This window comes from Ammospiza nelsoni, chromosome 14 (assembly GCF_027579445.1).
Source record: "Ammospiza nelsoni isolate bAmmNel1 chromosome 14, bAmmNel1.pri, whole genome shotgun sequence".
NCBI lineage: Eukaryota > Metazoa > Chordata > Aves > Passeriformes > Passerellidae > Ammospiza > Ammospiza nelsoni.
The window spans coordinates 19,873,812-19,884,773 of record NC_080646.1 but is presented as its reverse complement, the minus strand read 5'-3'; the positions used below and the strand labels follow the sequence as shown (position 1 = coordinate 19,884,773).

Here is a 10,962-nt window from a genome sequence, read left to right as displayed (position 1 = left end):
TACAGTGCTCCAAAGATGAATGCTAGAGTCTATTTCTGGATCATGGTCAGACATATAAATACTGAGCTGTAAAAGCCCTGTCAAGACTGAGGCATTTCTGAGTAGGTGCAGAAGGAGAATTTCACATGCCTGAAGTCTTAAGACCAAGCATGCTGCTGACACATTCAGGTATTCCCCAAGTTAGCACAGCAGAGGGGAGTGGCAACTTTGACTTTTGATGCCTAAATTGTATTAAAACTTCAATTTTGATACCCAAATCCTCATTTGTCTGACCTAAAATCTGTCCTAAAGCAGTATTTCTGCTGGGAGTGCTCACTGGGAGGGTTTTGTGCCAAGTCTCTTGTATTTGCACATGAGGTAGTGACCTGTGATTTCAAACAAGACACCTTCACACAGAGGGGAGCCACATTCACCCACATTCATTCTGAAAAGGTTTGGAGCTCTCCTTGGCCAAAAGGGGAGCTGAAAAGGTGTTTGGGGGCCATCTGGTTCCCTGCTGCTGACAGAACATGCTGTACATGCTAAACCAGCTCTAACCTCTGTGTGGTCTAACTTTGTATCTGTGCATTCCTTAAGGCATGAACCTAATAAACTGCAATTCAGGAAACCAAGGAAAATACCACTGACAAAAAAATCAAGACAGGTTTTTCCATTAGAAGCTGAAGTTTTATTACAGGATAAGAGTACATAAAGCACATCTAAAATCGATGTGTTCAATGCACTTAATAAAGGTAATGTAATATTAAAGGTACGGTTTCTAAGTACAATATAACAACATTCATATTAGAATGAAAATTGGAGTATTTAAAAGACAACATTAAATCTCTTATTTTTACAGTCATATTTACAAAATGAATCAAAATACTTTTTCCGGGACCGAGTAAAATAACAAACTGGAATATAAGCAGGCTATTGTAAGAGTGAGTTGGAAAGGTCTATGGAAGGGAGAGGTGAAGTGACTGGGTAAAGATCATTAGCAAAGGTTTAGTACAATACCACATCCTCTTGATGGCTTACATTTGCTTGTGGCTAGAAAAGGAATTTGTACATACTGTACACATAACAGACAGCACATATTTACATGTACAGTATCATTGCATTAAACTTGTGTGTATTTACAGAAATTTGAGCATATCACTCAACGAGGTTTTTAAGTCTGTGTGCTTCATCTTCAATCTGATGTATATTTGTAATCAGCATTTATTCTGTTGTTGGTATGTTGAACATTTACTAAAGAGGGAGGATAAATGTTAACCAAATGGTTTTGCATAAATATATCAAACGATTAAAACAACGGGGAGAATGTGTTCCTGGCATTAGCTATAGGTTGGTACGTACAAATTTAAGAGTGAGTCCTTCTCTCTTTGAAAATATCAAAAGGTGACTTAAATCAAGAAGGGAAAACAAAATTGTCATGGCTTATATTTAAATAAGATTGTAGCTTCAAGAGGTTTTTATAATTGTCCTGATAGTGTTTGCAGTTAAACATTCCACTTATGAAAATATACCCATGGTGCAGTAAAGTTTGTTTTTGTTTTTAGGTCAACAGTATGTTTGCTGTTTAAAAAAAATTATTTATATATATATATTCCTTGGATTGAGGGTATAAAAGCAGTGCATGGAAGCCAAGAACCATGGCTTTAAAATTCACTACCTTCTATTATCAAAAAGTGCAGTAAACAGAAACATTGTTATTAATAAATTGCTCAAAAATCTTTGCTAAAGATCTTATAAATTCAGTAATATTACAGAAAAATTCTAATAAATATTTAAAAGGTTAATTACCTCCTTAGTTAGATATTTGATATCCATCAGTTTTTAAGAATGAACATGAAAACAATATCTAGAATGAAAGGAACAGGGGACAGGAATATTTTGAAGGGTACATGACTACGTAAATTAAGGTATACATGGAAAAATAAAAACAAAACCCCCATACCTGACAAAACGTTGCAAATTCCACTTGTTAATTAACTTTAGTTGCTACTGGCTGTCCTTGGATATGTATGCATGGTGTGTAAAGCATATCCAGGGACTGAACTCAGCCATCCATCAGGGCAGGTTTCCAGAACATTCCTATTTACAGTAACTGGAGTGAAGTGTGTAGGCATGGCCCAGTGACATCCGCAGTAACATCTGAGCGTGTACAGATCCTATTTAAAGTGAGCAGGGAGGAAGGCACCCAGCAGAATAACATCTATACATTTCCAATGCAACAACAGGATAGAATTCTCCAACAAGCCAAATAACTACCTCCCTTTCAGACAGACAGCATACTGGAATTATTTTATACTGGCAGATTAGATGTTTTTCTTATTTTGAATACAATACAGGCAGACTCTTTTAGTAACCAAAAGGATAACAAGCTGGACAGAACAATTTTAATAACATTAATAATTAATAATGTTAATAATGTAGAAAAAAATTCTACATTTGATATCAAGTATCTGTACCGGTGAAGTAATTTTCTCCTTATTAAATATACTATAGAATAATTTATATAATGACACTATGCATTTAAAGAGAAAACCATGTCCCAAATCTTGTACTCTGATACAGGTACTTGTTGGGCATATGTTGGTGTATATATATATATACACAAATATATATATTTATATATAGTTATACTCAGTGAAATTAACAAGACCCAAAGGTGGTATTGTCTAGGAATAAAAGGGGTTTGTTTGTTTTTGTTCACAAAAGTAACTTATCTAGCACCACACATCAGAAAAACACAAAAATAGCACACTCTAGTTCTAAACAGCTATGTCTAAAATAGATTATATAGTAAAACAGATATTATACAGCATAATGTGGTATTTGATAAACAGATAAATATTTGCACTGTGTAGGCTGTTTATAGTATAATTTTATCTATACAGAATGAAAGCAAAAAGTTAACTGTATAGAGGTGAGCAGAACAACATTAAATATTATGACTCCAAAGCAGAGACAAAGTTAGAGTTGAAAGAATAGAGCAAGATAAAATGTTTACAGGCCATTACAAGTCCTTAAATTAGTAGTAAAATAAGGAATCAGTTGCTCAAGTTTAAGAAAGCAGTAAACAAGAGATTTGCATTTACATGCAGATGTCTAAAACTTGTATTTCTTTTAAATCTATGCACAAAAAGTCATTTGTTTTATTGCTTGACATTCAGTTATGGCTAGAATATTTTTAACCTTTTTTTTGTACTTTGGAAACAAGAATATTGTTAAAGGTGCCATAAAAATGGACAACATTGAAAACAGTTTGCAAATAAACCACCTAACACTGCAGTTCTTTATACATTTTAAAAAGCCTTGTCTGGGGTTTGTCATATGTTAAATATATTTAATCTGGGAAAATACATTGTAGCTTGAAGCCTCCCATTGGCCCAAACATCCAATACAAAAACACATCTCCAGAAAAGGAGCAGGCAGACAATACAGTTACATATAAAGAAGCAGCCAGTTAATGTCCTAATACTTCAAATAGTGACCACTGTTCTGTAACTTGCTTCTAAATCAACGTAGAAATGAGGAACATTTTGGATTTGAAAAGGTCTACAGTACGTATGCCTTTTTGTGAAATAAAATTCACTGTATTGCTTATGAATTCTCTGCATTAGATATAGATAGCATTACAGATTGCAAGCTCCTGTAAGGTCTGTGCATCTACATTGAGACTCTGAGGGGTAATTCCGGGTAGTGTTTCTCAAACCGAAAGTCACAAGTGCTTGTTTGAATGATCCCAAGTGCCTGGCGCACGGTCAGAGCCCTCCAGACTCCCCAGCACAGAGCACCGGGCAGGGAACTCGGCAGTGCAGCTCAGCCCTGGCCCGGAGGAGCTGCAGGAGCCGCTGGGGACTGCACTTTGCGGTGCCCACCGTTCCCAAGTACCTGCGGCAGCTCGGGTCCTTCCCTTAGGAAATGCTGCCAACGTTCCAGCTGATCCACACTCCCTGCCCCAGGAAACCTGTCAATGCCAACACAGAGAGCCTGTGCAGAGATACAGCTCACAGAGATTGTGCTTTCAGAAACCTTGAGAAACACTAAGGTAGGAACACGAGTACACACAGGACATGTGAACGCTGAAAACATGCAGATGTTAACAAAGTGTCACGTCACACACCAAGCTGAACAACTCGATTGCGAAGTTCAGCTTGAAGAAGTAATAAGATTATGAGGGAAGACATACAAGTGAATATTGTGGCAGAAGAAGTGAGCCTATGAGTATTGATCTGAAGCCTTTATCATGTTTTGTTTCTTATTTGGATAGCCTACTTATTGCTATAAAGTTATTGCTATATTCTACCAATGATAAAGGCAAAAAAATAAAGGACAAACAGCAACATTATAGATGGAAAAGGTAGAATACAGCTTCTGTTTAGATGTTAAAATTCTATTTAGTACCTGAATAAAGTTCCAGAGAAAGACTGTATATTATGTTACGTATTTTTCTCCTCAAGTCCAGTGACTTAGCATTATGTAGCAAGCCATTATCACAGTACTAGAATTAAAGCACATACTGCAAGGATTTTTAAATAAATACTCATTTACATTTAAAAACTTTTCTTTTTGTTGTTGTATTTGGTATTTGTATGCATTTGCCCTCATTTCCACCAAATGATTAACTGACAGAAATACTTAAACAAAAAGAAAGAGGCTAATATTCAAATATATTAATGGATGTAACTTTAGAAGTGATATATATTAGTATTAATAATTAAAAATAGTTCTAATAGTTATGTTTCTCCAGCTAGGGAAAATAAAGATGTTCTGTGCAATCTGAATCAGCTAGCACAGGTAGAATTCCATACTCAAGAGAAAATTGCCTATTATTTTTGGATATTGTGTAGTAAGTGCTGTTTCTGGCGTTTATATTAATAGGTTTGTCTATATTGAGGAGTTTATGAATGTCTAGGGAAAAAAATCCATGTCATTTGCACAGCTTACACTGTGTAACTTGTTTTGTTCATCAAGTACAGACTGGGGATTGTCTATGCCAATCCAAAAAAAGATACTGTAATGCTTGGATCATCACACTACTCAGTTAAAGCATCTTAGAGCTTGTCCATTCTAAGTGTTCCATTGATGTGCAAGTACATAAATAATAGGGTCCACTGCCAATCAGCAGCAGGAATTCTCTTCTGCTGAAGATGCTGGAACACCAACTGACCACACTTGCTAAGTGCCTGTCTGCCTTGGAACGCCATTCCCAGCTAGACTCAGCTGTCAGCCTGTGAAACCAAAAGTATGCTCTCCCTATTTATTAAGCAATCTCAAGTAACCAACTGGTAGCTGTATACCCATGAAAAAAACCCTAAAAAATACCAGAAAACTGGGGCTTTCTCCAAGCAGACACATTGGATGGAGGAGTCAAATTCACTCTCTTTCCAATGTAACCAAGGCGCTGCAGTCTTGCTCATTTTGTTTGTAGTTGTTTACTTGCTTTTCTACTTGCATTTTCAAAAGAATGTGAAGCCATAAAACAAAGCTAATTGGGACAGGCTTCAAGCATCCTCGTTTGGCACTGGAGACTTCTGAACATTGTTGGGTTTTGGTGCCATTATAAAATCACTGGAATTGCTGTATTTGATGTACTAAATATGAAAATTTCTTCAGCCGCAGTGTTTCATTGCAGCCAGGTTTTGGCTTTACCATGAAACATCTGCAGCAATGACAGACAACATTTGAAGTGTTGTTCTTGTACTCCTGCAGATCTGTGTTCCTTTCTATGTGACTTCACTGATGAAACTTAACCATGACCTTTTCATTCTTACTGCATTCTCACAAATGGATTAATTTTCTTTGATAACAATTTAAATACTAAAAAGCTGCTTTCTATTGCAGAACACTGAATTTCAGTTGGAAAAGTAGTCCTATCATTATAAAAATGTTCAGAGAGTATTGAAATTAATTTCAATCATATATTTAGTGGGTCAGCATTTATTTTCTAAAATATAATTGTAAAATCTTTGCATTATTTGGGGTATTCTGTTTTGAGCACAATACCAACCAAAAAGCAGCTCTACTGCAAGAGTGAGCAAGAGAATGAGGCACACATAGAGCATTTAGTTAAAAAAAATCCAGTTCTCTTGTGCCTCGGGGCAGGGGGAAGGGAAGAAATATTAGCATATTTTTTAAAAAGTAATTTGTTCCACCAGCAGTACTGGCCACCCTGTTGAAGAGTTTTAGAAGATCCCTGAGCACATTAGTTTCTGACTTCTAACCCCAGCTCCAAAATGATAGGGCTTCTCTTGTTGATAACGAGATGGATTGTCATTCACAGTTAAGTCAATCATAAGGTGCTTAATCTATTTACCCTTTTTTTCACCAATCAGCACAAAGAACTGTCAGAAAATAACTTTTATTTTTCTTTTTTAAATAATAAAAGGGCACAAAATTTAAACAATCGATGTTTTGTGACAGTGGTTTAGGATTATTATCTGGCTGCCCCTCAACAACAGACAAGTGATTCAATCGACATTCCTTAGCAAAAAAAAGGAAAAAAAAAAAGGAAAGAAAAGAAAAAAGGCAAAAAAAAGAAAAATCCTGTACAAATATGTATTTTTCCCTGAGGGATCAAGGTTACACCCGCAAGTGCTCTATGTACATATTGCACTGTAGAGGAATGAAGAACATGTGCAAAAAAAGCAACAATGATTGAAGCTTACTAATCAAACCTTTTAATCATGACTGCTATGTCATCTTGCATTTTGGAATGTCGGAACACAGCTATTCCTTTAATCTAAAATGTAAAAATAAAAAACAAGAAAGAAAAAGAAAAACGCACCTCTACTATGGCACATTCAATGAAATAAAAAGTTTTCCAAAGACAAATAGACAAATTCCATCAAGAAAATAATACAAAGTTCGTTCGTTTGTGGTTTTTTTTGTTTTTTAGAAAAATTACATTACTTTCTTTCATTGTTTCACATTACAAAATCTTTTTTTTTAATGTTTACACAAATCACATTTTATTGCAGGAATATTTCAAGTGCCATCAAACATTTATAGAAGGGTTAAAAAAATAGAAGTCTCTCTAAAGTGGTCCAGACAAGGCTTTGTATAGAATAAATCTTTTTACCACCTTCTATTTTTGACTTAAGTATTTTGAATACATTTTCTTTATTCCATTGACACTTAACAGCCTAGAAGCAGCCGCTCACACGTCCCACGCATACACTCATGTGCGCACACAATGGACTCTCTCACACACACAGGTGCACATAGACAGATATCTTGGTATTCATACTAAGATAAGCTAATAAAGAGCAACCAAACTTAAAAACAGCCTCCCTTTTTACCTAATTCCATACGTCAAACAATGCTGGAGGTGATGACATGTATTAGAGTGGTTCATGTGACAGTATAGTCTAGTAGCTCTTCCTAGAAAGCCAGAAAACATCTCCAGGGACACATATAACTCCCAAGGAAAATATCTCTGCAGGCTCTAAGGACTAGGTCATCTAAACTTAAAATATTATGTTTAGTTATCCTAGTGTTTTTATTTGTAGTGAACTGGGCAGATGATGAAAATACTCATGTGAATATCCATTGACCTCCAGTTTTTAACTGGTTGATCATCTGATAGCAGGCCACAGTCCCAGGGGTTTTGCAGAGGGCATTTCCCCTGCTGTGCTGTGTTCTTACATGGCCATCTCCAAGCAGCCACTCTGGTGTTATTCTGAGTCCCCCTGCATAAAACCCCCCTTGGCAACAGGTGTCTGATCAGTGTGTCTGCTGTTTTTATCCCTCTTCATGAAGGGCAACCCAAAAATTCTACTCTATTGCCAAGTGGCTGTTAACTGTGACCAGGAACACAGAGTTACTTGAGGTGTGAATGTTCAGCTTGATTTAACAAGGTCCCAGTACACATGAGCTCCCACAAACAAAAACAACAGTGCTTTCTGGCCTGGAAGATCAGTCTCAGCTAAGGCCCTATTTGAAACCTTTTTATTGTTATGCATTTTATTACTAAATGCTCCAAGACTTATATTGTCAATGATTTATGAATGTAAATATGCTAAACAGAATCCAAACAAAACCACTGGCGCCTAGATACCTGGCAAAGCACTAATATTCATCATGAAAAGGTAAGAACAGGATGTGACTGAAAACTAATCCCCAATATTTTGCCTGGTAGTCTACATTGTCAGAAGTAGGAGGTGTATCTCACTCTCTAAAAAAGTAAGGTCTTACTTCTCCATTAATTGACACTGAGATTAAGTTTAGTTGATCTTTACAGGACTAGCACCTAAGGCTGGTCACATTCAGAAAACATTTGTTAGTTTAAAGAGGTGCTTCAAAAATAGGAATACACATTAGAATGCAAGTACCATATCATGCCAGTTACTCCAATAAAGTAAACAATGACCCAAGGAAGTGTTTCAGTGGGAGTGGAGTGAGCACGTGCTGGGCTGTGAGCCACTTGTTCAGGAGCAGGCAGGATGGAGCAGGAAACAGAGAGCTCTATGGAGCTTTTCCAAAAGGCCTCTCCTGGCTGCACCCCAGTGCTCACAGCACTGCAGGCGCTCCCCTCCCACCCTGCAGGGCACACTGCTCTGAGGAGGAGGTGTGGGGCTGTGCTCTCGCCCTCCTTGCAAAGCCTAGAGATGAGTGACAGCTGTAACCTTCCCTGATGTGCTAGACATGTTTAATAAGGGTCATAGATGAATGTTTCTATTTGGCCCCAAACGAAACATGTTCAAATCACAGAATAAACCTATATTTTGCTAATAAGAACCCGCTGATCTGACTCTCCTTTTTAACATACTCAGGTTTAGGTGTGCTTCTATTCACTTGTTAGTTCTCAACAACTGTAACTTATGTAAGAGACTGTTTACCCTTGGAAGTTAAAGCAGTAGGGCACATTCTGTCTCATTCCTTTTCGTTTTTTGACGTTCCCAGCTTTTTCTTAGGTACTTCATCCAAACTATATATATGTGTGATGGCCTACAGGGCATCCAGTTATGCATCTGCATCTCATCCAAACCCAAATCTACACCTCTGGCCCAAACACCCACAGTTTGTAATGTTGTTTATGTGAACCTGCTTCCTTCAGAACTTTGCTCAGAGATAGAATTCTTCCTGAAGGGAATGGTAATTAAGAACACTGCAAGATTCAGCTTATTGGTTGGTTATGTGATACAGGAATCAGAATTACAGAATGCAGGTTTCTGATATTTATGATTTCCAGGCTTGTACTGAGTACAAACTAATGCTTTCTAGCAACAGCATGCCTTTCCTTTCTTAGTTTGTTCCCATCTGATCAACTTTAAAGTGCATCTTTTTAAACAAGGAGAGAACAGACTTCTCTGCTCAGCTCCCTGAAACTGAACTGCTGGATGCTGGAACAACAGGGGTCAGTGTGTCTCATCTCACTGAAGCCAAAGACAAACCTATGGATTTGGACAGGCTACAGCTTGGCATTGGAAGGCATTGTTTACAATATGGAGTACAAAAGTATGTAATATTACATGTAAAAAGTACTTTTCTGCAAGCATGTCAATACACACATACTTTTACTGTAGATACAGACTTGAATAAATACTTTCAAATCTGGATTTATGGTGGGCAGGAATACACTATTTAATAGCCTGATTTTCAAAGATGCTGTGTTACTCATTTGTAAATGATCTGTAATTAATTAGTTCAACTCTGACAGTGGAAACTCAGAACCTTTGAAAATGAGGCTTTTGACTTTGAAACATTCCGGTTTGAAAGACTTGAAAATAAAAGTACCTTTGAATTTAACTTCTGAAAAGATTATTTTAATGTAGAAAATTGTCGTTATTTTCAACTCTTTAAAAAAACCTCTAACCATTTCAGGATATGACCAGCCTCTCTTTAAAAGTAACATGGAAAACAGCAGCATAAATACCTCCCAATGTACCAGTACCTGCCAAACCTTTTTCAGTTAAACTTGAATTTCTGGTGCACATGCAACACAACAATGAACACGCTAGCATTTAATTTAAAGAAAAAGGTGCAAAATGAAAGTGCCTTATCAATTCAACAAGAAAAGCTATACCAGTAACTACATTTTATATTAATTAAAACAATATATAAACAATATCTCTTTTGCTATATATAGTCTTCATGCCCATTTACCCTGTAATATATTATAATGCTATTGTTGCTATTGCTATGGACCCTTTTCATGCCGTTCTGTCTACTGGCAAACAGTGGTAGGTGAAAAAAAATCGTCCTTCATGAAACAATGAGCAAGTTGTGCAAACTGATGCTGAAATCTCTGCAATGCACACCAGTCGCTGATTACTAGGTGGACTCTGTTCTGACCAACAAATTGATTGTTCTGTCAAAAGCCTGGGCAGTGAACTACAGGAGAAAACAACCTTCTGACATTAGTACCCTCAGTCTGTGTAAACAGAGGTCAAGGATTGAGAAGTTGAGACAGAAAAAGGGTCCATATTTGTAGGCATAATGGAAATCATATGCATGAGAAAAACAAGTTCAACTTTGTTTCATTGTTTCCCATCCTTCGCCTGACCCCGACCGCCAAGAGATGTGCAGTGTGTTGGCTCCCTAGGTCTGTGCAGGGCCATATAAAGTGTCTTGGTTTTCTTTCTTTTTTTTTTTCCTTTTTTTTCCTTTCTTTTGTTTTAATGTTTGTACTTCAGACATTCTAGAAGTGCTTAGGTGATACGTTTACCCATCAATTTGCATTGCTGGCTCAAACTCTGAAGTGAACAACTCCTTGTAAAGTGGAGGAAAATGAAGTCGCACAATGTCTGGGTATATTGCTTTAAATGCCATAAGCTTTTCTGTATGTCGTCCACACAGTGCTCTTAAAGTAGACACTTTGCATATTAACTGTAAAAAAATGAACACAAGTCATATGGTCATACATGGAACCAGGCCTCCCAATCTTGCTGTAAGGATTAAAGCTCTCCCAAACCAAATTATTAACTTAACAAGGACATTTTAGATGCACAGTCATGGATATCTGCTGGAAGT

General features: G+C 36.9%; 1 protein-coding gene across 1 annotated transcript in view; it reads right to left on the bottom strand.

Annotated features, from left to right (window-relative positions):
* Nucleotides 1-644: 644 nt before the first annotated feature.
* RORA (RAR related orphan receptor A) overlaps nt 645-10,962 on the bottom strand; it is a 359,957-nt gene continuing 349,639 nt past the window's right edge. The window contains exon 11 of the mRNA XM_059481909.1: nt 645-10,818. Coding sequence (XP_059337892.1) covers nt 10,654-10,818 — 165 coding nt within the window. The 3' untranslated portion in view covers nt 645-10,653. The remainder of the gene's footprint in view (nt 10,819-10,962) is intronic.